Here is a 16,648-nt window from a genome sequence, read left to right on the forward strand (position 1 = left end):
CAGCCTGGGGAATATTCTGTCAGGCCCTGGGGACTTATCCGTCCTAATGTATTTTAACAACTCCAACACCTCCTCTGCCTTAATATCAACATGCTCCAGAACATCAACATCACTCAGATTGTCCTCACCATCATCAAGTTCCCTCTCATTGGTGAATACCGAAGAGAAGTATTCATTGAGGACCTCACTCACTTCCACATCCTCCAGGCACATCTTCCCACCTTTATCTCTAATCGGTCCTACCTTCACTCCTGTCACCCTTTTGTTCTTCACATAATTGAAGAATGCCTTGGGGTTTTCCTTTACCCTACTCTCCAAGGCCTTCTCATGCCCCCTTCTTGCTCTTCTCAGACCCTTCTTTAGCTCCTTTCTTGCTTCCCTATATTCCTCAATAGACCCATCTGATCCTTGCTTCCTAAATCTCATGTATGCTGCCTTCTTCCACCTGACTAGATTTTCCACCTCACTTGTCACCCATGGTTCCTTCACCCTACCATTCTTCATCTTCTTCACCGGGACAAATTTATCCCTAACATCCTGCAAGAGATCTCTAATCATCGACCACATGTCCATAGTACATTTTCCTGCAAAAACATCATCCCAATTTAGACCCGCAAGTACTAGCCTTACAGCCTCATAATTTGCCCTTCCCCAATTAAAAATTTTTCTGTCCTCTCTGATTCTATCCTTTTCCATGATAATGCTAAAGGCCGAGGAGCGGTGGTCACTGTCCCCCAGATGCTCACCCACTGAGAGATCTGACCTGACCCAGTTCATTACCTAATACTAGATCTAGTATGGCATTCCCCGTAGTTGGCCTGTCAACGTACAGTGACAGGAATCTGTCCTGGACACACTTAACAAACTCTGTCCCGTCCAAACCCTTGGAACTAATCAGGTGCCAATCAATATTAGGGAAGTTAAAGTCACCCATGATAACAACCCTATTATTCTTGCACCATTCCAAAACCTGCCTCCCAATCTGCTCCTCGGTATCTCTGCTGTTACAAGAGGGCCTATAGAATACTCCCAATAGGGTAACTGCTCCCTTCCTGTTCCTCACTTCCACCCATACTGACTCAAAAGAGGATCCTGCTACATTACCCACCCTTTCTGTAGCTGTAATAGTATCCCTGACCAGTAATGCCACTCCTCCTCCCCTTCCCCCCCTCTCTATCCCTTTTAAAGCACTGAAATCCAGGAATATTGAGAATCCATTCCTGCCCTGGTGCCAGCCAAGTCTCTATAATGGCCACTACATCATAATTCCATGTATGTATCCAAGCTCTCAGTTCATCACCTTTGTTCCTGATGCTTCTTGCATTGAAGTACACGCACTTTAGCCCTTCTACCTTCCTACCTTTACACCCTTTATTCTGCTTTTCTTTCCTCAAAGCCTCTTTATATGTTAGATCTGGCTTTACTCCATGCACTTACTTCACTGCTCTATCGCTCCGGGTCCCATCCACCTTGCAAATTAGTTTAAACCCTCCCGAACCATCCTAGCAAACCTATCTGCAAGGATATTGCTCCCCCTCGAGTTCAGGTGCAACCCATCCAATCTGTACAGGTCCCACCTTCCCCAGAAGAGATCCCAATGATCTAAAAATCTAAAACCCTGCTCCCTGCACCAACTCCTCAGCCACGCATTCAACTGCCATCTCCTCCAATTCTTACCATCACTGTCACGTAGCACTGGCAGCAATCCTGAGAACACCACCCTTGAGGTCCTGTTCTTCAGCCTTCTGCCTAGTTCCCGAAACACACGCTTCAGGACCTCATTCCTCTTCCTGCCTATGTCGTTGGTGCCAACATGTATCACGACTTCAGGTTGCTTTCCCTCTCATACCAGGATGTCGTGCACCCGGCCAGAGACATCCCGGACCCTGGCACCCGGGAGGCAACAAACCATGTGGGTGTCCTTCTCACGTCCACAAAATCTCCTGTCTGCTCCCCTGACTATAGAGTCTCCAATGAGGACAGCTCTCCTCTTCTCCATCCCACCCTTCTTCATCACAGGGTCAGACTCAGTGCCATAGGCCCTGCCACCGTGGCTCACACCTGGTCGGTCAACCCCGCCAACAGTATCCTGGATGGTAAACTTATTATTCAGAGGAATGGCTACAGGGGTGCTCTGCACTACCTGTCTGCTCACCTTCGCTTTCCCCCCTCTGACTGTCACCCAGCGACCTGCTTCCTGCAGCCTAGGTGTGACTACCTCCCTTTAGCTCTCATCTATGACTGCCTCATTCTCCCTTATGAGTCGAAGGTCATCCAGCTGCTGCTCCAGATTCTTTACATGGTCTTCCAGATCGCCCAGCCGTATGCACTTCTGGCAGATGTGACTCTGCGGGAGTGGGGAGTTCCCCCAAGACTGCCACATCTCACATGAGAGGCACATCACCGTCTCAGGAGGCATTGTAAAGCCCAGCTGGGAGCAAGCTCATCCTCCACCTCTTCTCATCAAAGCCTCTCGAGTCAAAGCTCCACTCCTTCACTATCTCACTCACTCACAGGCCGCTTTGCTTGAGCTACCCATCTATTTATTTGTTTGAGCTGTTCAAACTACTTGGTCACCTGACCTCGATTGCTCAATCTGCTGCTTTCTGCTGAGTCTGAGCTATTCAAATCTTGATTGTCTAATCAACTGTTTTCTGCTGAGTTATTCAAATCTTGTTTGACTTGATTGCACAGTCCAGAAATTCTCAAGTCGAAGCCTCAAAGCTCCACTCCTTCACTGGCCCACACACCCACAGGCCACTTTCCACAGGACCTTTTTTGTTCTATTTATGATCTATCTTCCTTGTAAAAAATTATATATAAATCTTGTCTTATTTGTGTTTTTTCTTGTGACTATTGTGTATATGACATTATGTGTCTGTGGTGCTGCTGCAGGTATTTTTTTTCATTTCACCCACGCATGCATGTACTTAAGCAGATGCCAATTACCTTGTCTTTGACTGTATTCAAATAGACAAGCTGAATATTTGCTGAGGCTGCTAACGTGCTTGTTGACAGTGGAAAGGCCTTGGGAAGGGGTTTGTAGGTAGGTGGGTGGGGGCCAAGCGATGAATCACTTGCCATATCAATTTCCATAAGCGAGTTGTAGAAGATACCTTCTGGTGCTACTTGGACACGTCTTCAGTGATGAATACGTGTCCAGGTGTCCAACTTACAGAGAACGACAAGGAACCAACCAGCTGGGACCCCCATTCTGATCAGTAAGAGGAAGATACCACATTTAACAAACATGGGTCACACCCACCGCAATCATTTTCAGCACCTCCAGCCCCGCCAAGCAGTAGGCAGCTGCTTCTCCCTTCACACCAACCCCTATCTGTCCCCTATTTTCATCTAAGACCTAGTTGGGGGTTGATGTGCCTGTTCCATCTTTGTTTTTTTTTGTGCGGGCAGGTGTATTTGAGGTTGATGATTGTGCTGCCTTTCTTTTCCTTCTAAGTTTCATGGCTACCTAGAGAAGAAGAATTTCGGAGTTGTATGCTTTGATAATAAATGAACCTGATACCTAATTATTTCCTGGCCCTAGTACTAATTGTTTCCCCTGTCCAAAAACCTATCTTTCCACTTATCCCGCTTGCCCAGCCCGGTCCAAGATCTGAAATCTTCTTGACCTAGTTGCTTCATTGTTCTCATTTACAGAAAATATCTGCAATGCAATCAGCAATTTGATCTTTAGCATTGCCTTGTCGGGAGCATCACTAACCTAATGTAGACTAGAACCAGGATCAAATATTAGACCATAGAAATGGATGCACCAATTTTTTAGTTTCCTGTAAGGACTATTCTTTACCAGTCTGTGCAGGTTTCTCAGACCTACACTCTTGTCTTCTGTCATGTGCTATCCCTTCTTTAAAGCAGCAGGCTTCTATATAATTGGGAGAGTGTAACTGCGATGGTGAAATAGCACTTTAAGAGCTGCCTGCAAGGTCACAACTATGAGTGCTAGCAACTGTGAGATCTAGCTAAATATCCATAGAGTAGCTCATATTGATATAGAGAAGTCGTGTTGTTCAATAGGGAAAGCCAACAACATTGGAAGTTTTGTAATTGAAATTTGCAATACTTAAAGGACTTCAAAGTTAGCTTTGAGGATACAAAATACTGTTTTAAAGCCAATAAAATGTAGAGGAAAATAATTGTGATCAGGTATTTTTAACCCCATTATGAATGCCAGAACCACAACTAAGACTATTCTACCTCTGCCTTAGCTAATCTATTGCTGAAACCCTTACTGCATCTCTGCAACTTAATTGTCTCTTATAGGAGATTCTTCATCCTTTCCTGCACAAAATGGTCAGAAAATAACTTATATAGTATCCTAATTTGTATTATGACCCATCAGTCCCTCACCAGTGTTCAATTGTCAAGTCAACATCCTTCGTTTTATTTTCAAATGCCTCCAGGTGGTGCACATAGCTGTTGGGCAGGTATGTTCTGCATGCACTTTTAATTAAATACATTGAATCACTGTTGAATATTTAGCTTTGTAGTTTCTGTAAGTTGAGGAGCATGAATGTTTGGTTGATTTTTTATTCTTTGTAAAAAAATGATTAATATACTTATTTGCAGTCAGTGTTTTCTGTCTTAGAAACCTGATTCAATGTTGCAACCTCCCAATCTCTATCATTTTTTTCTACTTTAGGTCATTCCTTACAACTCATTGTTTTCAATGGAATATTAGCTATGCGCCTTCAGACCTCTTCAGGAAACTCAAATGTCAAATCTTGTTAGATAAGCTTTTCCTGGCAGCCCAATCTTATGGACAAAGGAGGCTCCACACATGTAGGGGCGAATGTTTTAAAGAGAGGATTATCCAAATTGAGAGGCTCGGAAATGTATCCAAATTGAGAGGCTCGGGAACGTATCCAAATTGAGAGGCTCGTTGTCAGCTCTTGGGTACTCAGAGGCTCTATCTTCCTCTCAACCCAACCCTCCCCTCTCCACTGACACCCCTAGCCTCCCCCCTCCCCCCTCTGATCCCAGCTCTCATCCGTGCCGGGTCTTTACCATCCCCTCCAACCTTCAACTGTCGGAGGCAGAACGCTCTGTCCTCAGTAAGGGCCTCACCTTTGTCCCCCTTCGCCCACACCTCAGCGAGTTCCATGTTCGCCATGATGCAGAACTCTTCTTCCGCCGTCTCCATCTCCGAGCCTACTTCTTTGGCAAGGACTCTTCCACCCCCACCGATGACCCCTTCTCCCGTCTTCAACCCTCCTCTTCTTCATGGACACCCTGCTCTGGTCTTCTGCCTGCTCTGGATCTCTTTATTGCTAACTGCCGATGGGACATCAACCATCTCGACTTCACCGCATCTTGTTCCCACTCCAACCTCACTTCTTCCGAACGCTCTGCTCTCCACTCCCTCCGCACTAATCCTAACCTTACTATTAAACCCGCCGATAAGGGGGGTGTTGTTGTAGTCTGGTGTACTGACCTCTAACTTGCCGAGGCATAGCGACAACTCGCGGATACCTCCTCTTATTTACCCCTCGATCGTGACCCCACTAAGGAGCACCAGGCCATTGTCTCCCACACCATCACCGACTTTATCCGCTCTAGGGATCTCCAATCCACTACTACCAACCTTATAGTTCCCACACCTCGCACTTCCTGTTTCTACCTCCTACCCAAGATTCACAAACCTGCCTGTCCTGGCAGACCTATTGTCTCAGCTTGCTCCTGCCCCACTGAACTCGTTTCTGCATACCTCAACACGGTTTTATCCCCCCTTGTTCAATCCCTTCCTACCTATGTTCGTGACACTTCTCACGCTCTTAAACTTTTCGATGATTTTAAGTTCCCTGGTCCCCACCACTTTATTTTCACCATGGATGTCCAGTCCCTATATACTTCCATCCCCCATCAGGAAGGTCTCAAAGCTCTACGCTTCTTTTTGGATTCCAGACCTAATCAGTTCCCTTCTACCACCACTCTACTCCGTCTAGCGGAATTAGTCCTTACTCTTAATAATTTCTCCTTTGGCTCCTCCCATTTCCTCCAAGCTAAAGGTGTAGCTATGGGCACCCGTATGGGTCCTAGCTATGCCTGCCTTTTTGTTGGCTTTGTGGAACAATCTATGTTCCGTGCCTATTCTGGTATCCGTCCCCCACTTTTCCTTCGCTATATCGACGACTGCATTGGCGCTGCTTCATGCAGGCGTGCTGAGCTCGTTGACTTTATTAATTTCGCCTCCATTTTCACCTTGCCCTCAAGTTTACCTGGTCCATTTCCGACACCTCCCTCCCCTTTCTAGACCTTTCTGTCTCTATCTCTGGAGACAGCTTATCCACTGATGTCTACTATAAGCCTACTGACTCTCACAGCTATCTGGACTATTCCTCTTCTCACCCTGTCTCTTGCAAAAATGCCATCCCCTTCTCGCAATTCCTCCATCTCTACCGCATCTGCTCTCAGGATGAGGCTTTTCATTCCAGGACAAGGGAGATGTCCTCCTTTTTTAAAGAAAGGGGTTTCCCTTCCTCCACCATCAACTCTGCTCTCAAACGCATCTCCTCCATTTCACGTACATCTGCTCTCACTCCATCCTCCCGCCACCCACTAGGAATAGGGTTGCCCTGGTCCTCACCTACCACCCCACCAGCCTTCGGGTCCAACATATTATTCTCCGTATCCTCCGCCACCTCCAAGGGGATCCCACCACTAAGCACATCTTTCCCTCCCCCCCCCGCTTTCCGCAGGGATCGCTCCCTACGCAACTCCCTTGTCCATTTGTCCCCCCCATTCCTCCCCACTGATCTCCCTCCTGGCACTTATCCGTGTAAGCGGAACAAGTGCTACACATGCCCTTACACTTCTTCCCTTACCACCATTCAGGGCCCCAAACAGTCCTTCCAGGGGAGGCATCACTTCACCTGTGAGTCGACTGGGGTGATATACTGCGTCCGGTGGTCCCGATGTGGCCTTTTATATATTGGTGAGACCCGACGCAGACTGGGAGACCGCTTTGCTGAACATCTACGCTCTGTCCTCCAGAGAAAGCAGGATCTCCCAGTGGCCACACATTTTAATTCCACATCCCATTACCATTCTGACATGTCTATCCACGGCCTCCTCTACTGTAAAGATGAAGCCACACTCAGGTTGGAGGAACAGCACCTTATATTCCGTCCGGGTAGCCTCCAACCTGATGGCATGAACATTGACTTCTCTAACTTCCGCTAATGCCCCACCTCCCCCTCATACCCCATCCGTTATTTATTTTTATACACACATTCTTTCTCTCACTCTCCTTTTTCTCCCTCCGTCCCTCTGACTATACCACTTGCCCATCCTCTGGTTCCCCTCCCCCCTGTCTTTCTCCCTGGGCCTCCTGTCCCATGATCCTCTCATACCGCTTTGCCTATCACCTGTCCAGCTCTTGGCTCCATCCCTCCCCCTCCTGTCTTCTCCTATCATTTTGGATCTCCCCCTCCCCCTCCCACTTTCAAATCTCTTACTAGCTCTTCCTTCAGTTAGTCCTGACGAAGGGTCTCGGCCCGAAACATCGACTGTACCTCTTCTTATAGATGCTGCCTGGCCTGCTGCGTTCACCAGCAACTTTGATGTGTGTTGCAGTGTTTTAAAGAGTAGTGTTCACAGGCTTTTGGCTTTTTCCGGTGGTCCAATTGTATCATGATTCATTAGCAAGAGCAAATAAAAATAAGGTAGGGACAAGTGGAGCAGCCATTGTGTGAGCGGACTAGTGTTAGAGAGGGTAAGCTTCGGCTCAACGTGCTTGAGTGAGAACAGGCTTAGGCAAGGTAAATTTCTATTTCATTCTTCATCTGTTAGTGCATAGTTAGTGCAGTGACGATGACTCCAGGAACAGTGTTGTGTTCTTTGTGTGAGCACCTCCAGCCACCTGGATAACCACATCTGCACCCGGTGCACTGAGGTGCAGCTCCTCAGAGAAAGTATTTAGGAACTGGAGCTGCAGCTCAATGACCTTCAGCTCATAAGGGAAAAGGAGGAGGTGTTGGATAGGAGCTACAGGGAGGTAGTCACCCCTAAGTTGCATGGAACAGTTACATGGGTTACTGTCAGGAGAGGGAAAGGAGAAGGGAAAAGGACAACCAGTGCAGAGTACCCCTGTGGACATTCTCCTCAACAAAACGTAGACCACTTTGGAGGCTGTTGCAGGGGTAACCTACCAGGGAGACGGAGTGGGTCCCTTAGTCTGGTGCTGTGGCTCAGAAGGGAAGGCGGGGGGGGGGGGAGAAGAGGATCGCAGAAGTGATGGGAGATTCCATAGTTGGAGAAGTAGACACAAGATTCTCTGAACATGAAAGACACATCCAGATGGAATGCCTCCCAGGTGCCAGGGTCAGGGATGCCTCGGATCATGTTCACGGCATTCTAAAGGGGGAGGGTGAGCAGCCAGAAGTCTTGGTACATATTGGCATCAATGACATAGGAAGGAAAAGGGAGTAGGTTCTGAAAGGAGAATTCAGGGAGTTAAGTATACATCTGATAAACGTGACCTCCACTAGGCCACGCTCCAGTGAGGGTTGGAATAGTCATAGTCATAGTCATACTTTATTGATCCCGGGGGAAATTGGTTAGAATGACATGGCAGATGAATGTGTGGCTGAGGAACTGGTACAGAGGCAGGGGTTCAGATTTCTGGATCATTGGGATCTCTTCTGGGGAAGGTATGACCTGTTCCAAAGGGTATGGTTACACCTGAACCCAAGGGAGGGGGCAGTATCCTTGTGGGCAGGTTCACCACAGCAATTGAGGAGGGTTTAAACTAATTTGGCAGGGAAAAGGTAACTGACGAAGTAGGACTGAGGATGGGGCAGTTGGCATATAAGCAGATGCTGTGTGTAGTGAGATTGTTAACAAACACAGGCAGATGATAGAGCAACACTGCAGTCAGCGGGATGAGTTGCGTTGCAGTGTAACTTGGGAACAAAATTGAAAAAGGTGATGAATACGGAACTGGAGGTGTTATATTTGAATGCACGCACTATATGAAATAAGGTAGATGATCTTGTTGCACAGTTAGAGATTGGCAAGTATGATATTGCGGCCATCACTAAGCCATGCCTGAAAGAAGATTATAGATGGGAGCCTAACATCTAAGGATATATGTTGTATTGAAGACACATATGTACGCAGAGTGGATGGCATGGCTCTCTTGGTAAGAAATAAAATCATATCTTAGAAGGAGGTAGCATATGACCAGAAGATGTAGAATCTTTGTGGATGAAATTAAGAATCTGCAAGGGTGAAAAGACTACAGGGAGTTATATACAAGCCTCTGAACAGTAGCCAGGATATGGGCTACCAATTACAATGGGAAATAGAAAAGGCATGTAAAAAGGGCAATGTAATGATAGTCGTGGGTGATTTCAATATGCAGGGAGACAGGTTGCTGTTGGATTTCAAGAAAAAGGATTTGTACAACGCCTATAATATGGCTTCTTAGAACAACTTGTGTTTGAGCGAACCAGGGGAAAGGTTATTTTGATTGGGTATTGTGTAATGAACCGGATTTAATTAGGGTTTTGATTGGGTGTTGTGTAATGAACCGGATTTGATTAGGGTTTTGATTGGGTGTTGTGTAATGAACTGGATTTGATTAGGGTTTTGTTTGGGTGTTGTGTAATGAACTGGATTTGATTAGGGTGGTTAAGGTAAAGGAACACTCAGGAGCCAGGGATCATAATATGAGGGGTGATTGATAAGTTTGTGGCCTAGGGTAGAATGCGATGAGTTATATGGCTCTCGTAAAATGCACATGTAGTTCAACACTTTGAGTGATTATGCAGAAAGTTTGAAGTTAATGAATTATCTCCTTCTACCTTAGGCCACGAACCTGTCAATCACCCCTCATATGACTCATCAGACCTTCACCAGTGTTCAATTTTTATATCAATACCTGTCTTTTTATTTTCAAATGCCTCCAGGTGGTACACATATCTGTTGGGCAGGTACGTTCTGCATGCACTTTTAATTAAATGCATTGAATCACTGTTGAATATTTAGCTTTGTAATTCCTTAAGTTGAGGAGCATGAATGTTTGGTTCATTTTCTACTCTCTGTAAACGAATGATTAATATACTTATTTGCAGTCAGTGTTTTCTGTCTCAGACCCACAAACCTGATTCAATGTTACAACCTCCCAATCTCTATCATTTTTTTCCACTTTAGGTCATTCCTTACAACTCATTGTTTTCAATGGAATATTAGCTATGCGCCTTCAGACCTCTTCAGGAAACTCAAATGTCAAATCTTGTTAGATAAACTTTTCCTGGCAGCCCAATCTTATGGACAGAGGAGGCTCCACACATGCATGAGCGAGTGCGTCAGACATCTCACCTCTCCCGGGAGTTCCGGGTGTCTCCCGCATATCAATAGCGGCTGCCTGATGCCCCCAAATTATATACAATATCCTGGAAATCGATTTTTTGGAGAGGGAGAGGGAGAGGGGAAAAAAAGAAAGAAAATGAATGAATCCTGCTTGATCTCTCTTTGTGCTAAATAGACCTATCAGTTTTCTCTGTGGGCGGGCTTTACAGTCGACCTCTCTCTCTCTCTTCCATATTCCATCAGTTCAGTTACTGCCTTCTGTAATGACGCTGAAATCATCCGGACATCAGTCGGTGATAAAGTACAAAAGCCTGGTGAAGAAATTCCCGAGGCTGGCGGTGACAACCCGACTACGTAAGGCTGTCCTATACAGGTGGGTCGCGTTGGCATCTTAAAGGAGATTAGAGCGGGGTTTAAATTGGAGCGAAATTTCAAAATCGTCCGCTAAGACATCTTTAAAAAAACGCTCGCAGCAAATTCTTCGGGGTTTTTTTCTTGACACACTTCCACTTACAGGTAGATCAAAGCCCACGATGGGCTGGGTTTAAGCACAGCCATTTTCAGAAGAAAAACAGATATTAATAAATACATGGCCCCCAAAGGTCTCGTCATTAGGACAGCGAACTGTTTACCTGTGCTGTGCACCTTATATGCATTTTGAATTACACTTTATGAAATAATATGGTAATATATTGCTTTATGTGGTGTGCGTGATAAATGTATTGTGGCTACACCGTGGTCCAGAGAGAGGTTGTTTCATTTGTGGACAATCAGCCAGAGGACAATAAACTTGAACATACAGAACTTCTAAATCACTCATTTAAAATCCCCCATTTCGATGTAAAAAAGTAAGTTCTGATCCCGACTATTGCAGGGGGTGTGTGTATGTGAGAGACTACGGATGTATATGCGATCGGACGTTGTCCAAATGGATCGCATGTTAAGTGGCGCACACCTGTAATAAGGATAGATGTTATGCTTTTATTTCTTTTAGGGACCACAACATATTAGGGAGGCTAAGCACAGGGACGGCTGCTCAAGTATTTCACAGTTCTTCTCAGCAGAAAACCAAAGTCTGACAGAGAAGGTCACTAGAGATGAGGTGTACTTCACATCTTTCATTCATGAGCATAACCTGCCATTCCAGGTGTGTAAGCACACAGGCAAGCTATTCAGGAAAATGTTTCCTATTCAGAAATAGCAAAAAACTCTGTCTGCTCATCAACCAAGACAGCAGCTATTGTGAACATGACACATTAAGACAGAATTCAGAAGTCAGCTGTCTCACAACACACTTGTGAATCTGATGTCTTGCAAAATTAACAAATTCATTGACACAGACAGCTATGAGGGTGAGACTTCCAGTTGAGACCTCCCTGAAATGAGTTTTTGCAGGGTGGGATGTCCGGTGTTTTAAAGAGTAGTGTTCACAGGCTTTTGGCTTTTTCCGGTGGCCCAATCATAGTATCATGATTCATTAGCAAGGGCAAATAAAAATAAGGTAGGGACAAGTGGAGCAGCCATTGTGTGAGCAGACTAGTGTTAGAGAGGGTAAGCTTCGGCTCAACGTGCTTGAGTGAGAACAGGCTTAGGCAAGGTAAATTTCTATTTCATTCTTCATCTGTTAGTGCATAGTTAGTGCAGTGACGATGACTCCCGGAGCAGTGTTGTGTTCTTTGTGTGAGCACCTCCAGCCACCTGGATAACCACATCTGCACCCGGTGCACTGAGGTGCAGCTCCTCAGAGAAAGTGTTTAGGAACTGGAGCTGCAGCTCGATGACCTTCAGCTCATAAGGGAAAATGAGGAGGTGCTGGATAGGAGCTACAGGGAGGTAGTCACCCCTAAGTTGCATGGGACAGTTACAGGGGTAACTGTCAGGAGAGGGAAAGGAGAAGGAAAAAGGACAACCAGTGCAGAGTACCCCTGTGGAGAGACCTGGCTCTCCCCTGCCACCCCCAACTGTGCCATCCGATCGGAGGGATTTTTGATCCATCGGATGGACTGCACAGCGTCTTCGGGCAAGACGAGGGGAGGTGGTGTCTGTCTACTGATCAACACTGCGTGGTGCTCGGACACAGTGGCACTGACAAGCTCCTGAAGCCCGGACCTGGAACACCTGTCGGTGAAGTGTCGTCCCTACTATCTGCCATGGGAAATCACCTCGGTCATACTGACAGCGGTCTACATTCCCCCCCAGGCGGACGTGGAGTGTGCTCTGAACATACTCTATGCCAACATCAGTGAACTTGAGACCAGGTATCCGGAAGCTTTGCTCATTACAGCCGGGGACTTTAACCAGGCCAACCTCAGAAAGGCGCTGCCAAAGTTATACCAACATGTCTCCTGCCCCACTAGAGGCCGGAATATTCTTGACCACTGCTACAGAGCAGTCAAGGATGCCTATCATTCCGTATCACGACCTCACTTCGGAAAATCAGACCATCAGGCCGTACTCCTCCTCCCGGCTTACAAACAGAAACTGAAGTGGGAGGTCACGGTGTCAAAAGTAGTGTCGCGTTGGATGGAGGAAATGGATGAGGTCCTCCGTGACTGCTTTGAATCAGTGGACTGGTTAGTATTCAAGGACTCGGCAGCTAACCTCGATGAGTATGCCTCAGCTGTCATGGACTTTATTTGGAAATGCACGGAGGACAATGTGTCTCGCAAGACGATCCGGGTATTCCCTAACTAGAAACCTTGGATGAATTATCAGGTCAAGTCCCTTTTAAAGGCTAGAGCTGCAGCTGTTAGGTCCGGGGATACCAGTCGCTACACGGAATTCGGGCGTGAACTCTGGAAAGCCATTAAGGGCGCCAAGAGGCAATATCGAGCCAAGTTGGAAGCCCAAGCTAACCAGAGAGATGCCAGTAGACTATGGCAGGGTCTAAATGAGATCACTGGGCGCAAAGAAAAGGCTGGGAATATCAGTAACTGTGGCGCTTCTCTTCCTGATGAACTTAACGTATTCTACGTAAGATTCGAACAGAAGAGGAGCGTCCCACTCCCTCCGGATGAACCAGACCTGGTGGCATCGAGATTCATCATTACCGAGGAGGACTTTAGAAGGGCCTTCCTGAAGATAAATCCAAGGAAGGCAACGGGCCCAGATGGCGTCCCGGGACGGGTTCTCCGGGCCTGTGCAAGCGAGCCAGCTGGAGTGTTTGCTGACACCTTCAACTGCTCCTTGCTTCAGTCTAAGATCCCCTCATGTTTTAAGAAGGCAACGATAATCCCAGTGCTGAAGAAGAGCAAGGTGGCATGCCTGAATGACTATCGACCTGTGGCTCTGACATCAATTGCTATGAAGTGCTTCGAGCGATTGGTTATGGCACACGTCAACCACAGCCTACTGGTTAACCTTGACGCTTTGCAATTCGCCTACCGGAGCAACAGGTCAGCAGCAGATGCCTTCTCTCTGGCCCTACATTCCTCCTTAGAACACCTGGAGAATAAAGACGCATACGTAAAGCTCCTTTTCATTGACTACAGCTCTGCCTTAATACCATCATTCCAAATAAACTGATTCCTAAGCTCCGGAACCTGGGCCTTAGCACTCAGATCTGCAGCTGGATCTTCAACTTCCTCACAGACAGCACCCAGGCTGTAAAAATAGGGGACAAGCTCTCCTCTACAATCACTCTGAGCACCGGTGCCCTACAGGTCTGTGTACTCAGCCTCCTGCTGTACTCAATATACACCCATGATTGTGCAGCCAAGTTTCCATCGAACTCAATATATAAGTTTGTTGATGACACAACAATTGTAGGCCGTATCTCAGGTAATGATGAGTTTGAGTACAGAACGGAAATTAAGAACCTGGTGGCATGATGCAAAGACAATAACCTATCCCCCAACGTCAGCAAGCTGAAGGAATTGGTTGTTGACTTCAGAAGGAGTAGCAGACCGCACGACCCAATTTACATTGGTGGTGCACAAGTGGAACAGGTCAAAAGCTTTAAGTTCCTCAGGGTCAATATCACAAATGACCTGACTTGGTCCAACCAAGCAGAGTCCACTGCCAAGAAGGCCCACCAGCGCCTTTACTTCCTGAGAAAACTAAGGAAATTTGGCCTGTCCCCTAATACCCTCACTAATTTTTATAGATGCACCGTAGAAAGCATTCTTCTAGGGTGCATCACAACCTGGTATGCAAGTTGTCCTGTCCAAGACTGGAAGAAGCTGGAGAAGATCATGAACACAGCGCAGCACATCACACAAACCAATTTTCCGTCCTTGGACTCACTTTACACTGCACGCTGTCGGAGCAGTGCTGCCAGGATAATCAAGGACACGACCCACCCAGCCAACACACTTTTCGTCCCTCTTCCCTCCGGGAGAAGGCTTAGGAGCTTGAAGACTCGTACAGCCAGATTTGGGAACAGCTTCTTTCCAACTGTGATAAGACTGCTGAATGGATCTTGACCCGGATCTGGGCCGTACCCTCCAAATATCCGGACGTGCCTCTCGGTTTTTTTTGCACTACCTTACTTTCCATTTTTCTATTTTCTGTTTAGGATTTATAATTTAATTTTTTAATATATAATATCGATTTGCAATCCAGGGAGCGGGAAGCGCAGAATCAAATATCGCTATGATGATTGTACGTACTAGTATCAATTGTTTGGCGACAATAAAGTATAAAGTGTGAAGTATAAAGGTAGATAATCTTGTTGCACAGTTAGAGATTGGCAAGTATGATATTGCGGCCATCACTAAGCCGTGGCTGAAAGAAGATTATAGATGGGAGCCTAACATCTAAGGGTATATGTTGTATTGAAGACACACATGTACGCAGAGTGGATGGCATGGCTCTCTTGGTAAGAAATAAAATCATATCTTAGAAAGAGGTAGCATATGACCAGAAGATGTAGAATCTTTGTGGATGAAATTAAGAATCTGCAAGGGTGAAAAGACTACAGGGAGTTATATACAAGCCTCTGAACAGTAGCCAGGATATGGGCTACCAATTACAATGGGAAATAGAAAAGGCATGTAAAAAGGGCAATGTAATGATAGTCATGGGGGATTTCAATATGCAGGTAGACAGGTTGCTGTTGGATTTCAAGAAAAAGGATTTGTACAACGCCTGTAATATGGCTTCTTAGAACAACTTGTGTTTGAGCGAACCAGGGGAAAGGTTATTTTGATTGGGTGTTGTGTAATGAACTAAATTTGATTAGGGTGGTTAAGGTAAAGGAACACGGAGGAGCCAGGGATCATAATATTATAGAATTCACCCTACAATTTGAGACGGTGAAGCTAAAGTCAGATGTATCAGTATTACAGTGGAGTAAACGGAATTACAGAAGCATGATAGGAGCTGTCCAAAGTTGATTGGAAGGGGCCACTAGCAGCGATATCTGCAAACAGCAATGGCTGCACTTTCTCAGAGTAATTTGGAAGGCACAGGATACATACCTCCCAAAGAAGAAGAAAGACTATATAGGGAGAATGATGCTTGACATGGGAAATCTAATACAACATAAAAGCATAAGAGAGGGCACATAATAGAGCAAAAATTAGCGAGGTTACAGGATTTGGAAGATTTAAAAATCCAACAGAAGGCATCTAAAAAACCCATAAAGAGGGAAAGAAATGAAATATGAAGGTCACCTTGTCAATAATATCAAAGAGGATTCCAAAAATATTTTTCAGATAAGTAAAGAGTAAAGGAGAGGTACAAGTAGATATTGGTCCATCGGAAAATAATGCTGGAGAGGTAGTAATGGGGGACAAGGAAATGGCAGAGAACTGAATAATATTTTTCATCAATCTTCACTGTGGGAGACACTAGCACTATGCTGGATGTTCAAGAATGTCACAGGGCAGAAGTGATTTCTGCTGCTATTGCTGGGGTGAAATGCTTGGGAAGCAGAGAAGTCTGAAGGTAGATAAGTCACCTGGAGCTGACGGACTACATCCTAGGATTCAAGGAGAGGTTGCTGAAGAGATTGTGGAGGCATTAGTAATGATCTTTCAAGAATCACTAGATTCTGGAATGTCTCCAGAGGACTAGAAAATTGCAAATGTCACTCCACACTTCAAAAAGGTAGTGAGGGAGAAGAAGGGAAATTATAGGCCGGTTGGCCTGGTCTCACTGGTTGGGAAGGTGATGGAATTGATTGCTAAGAATGATGCCTCACTGTGCTTGCAGGCACATGATAAAATAGGACAAAGTCAGCATGGTTTCCTTAAGGAAAATTATTTTCTGACAAATCTGTTGGAAGTCTTTGCAGAAATAAAAGCACGTTAGACAATGGTAAATCACTGGAGGTTGTGTATTTGGATTTTCAGTAGGCCTTTCACGAAGT

At 45.8% G+C, this 16,648-nt stretch overlaps 1 protein-coding gene across 5 annotated transcripts in view; it reads left to right on the forward strand.

The window, feature by feature from the left end:
- Positions 1-16,648, forward strand: part of gcnt3 (glucosaminyl (N-acetyl) transferase 3, mucin type) — a 147,015-nt gene that overhangs the window by 109,220 nt on the left and 21,147 nt on the right. For 3 of the 5 annotated variants that reach the window (XR_010020597.1, XR_010020599.1, XM_063068770.1), the window contains 3 exons: positions 4,425-4,448; positions 9,933-9,956; positions 10,579-10,708. Coding sequence is in view for 1 of the 5 variants with exons in the window: in XM_063068770.1 (XP_062924840.1) it covers positions 4,425-4,448; positions 9,933-9,956; positions 10,579-10,708 (178 nt within the window). In the remaining 4 variants the exon portion in view is untranslated. The remainder of the gene's footprint in view (positions 1-4,424; positions 4,449-9,932; positions 9,957-10,578; positions 10,709-16,648) is intronic. The other 2 variants (XR_010020598.1, XR_010020600.1) reach the window with 1 other exon arrangement.

The sequence above is a fragment of the Mobula hypostoma genome, chromosome 16 (genome assembly GCF_963921235.1).
Source record: "Mobula hypostoma chromosome 16, sMobHyp1.1, whole genome shotgun sequence".
In the NCBI taxonomy this organism is placed as follows: Eukaryota; Metazoa; Chordata; class Chondrichthyes; order Myliobatiformes; family Myliobatidae; genus Mobula; species Mobula hypostoma.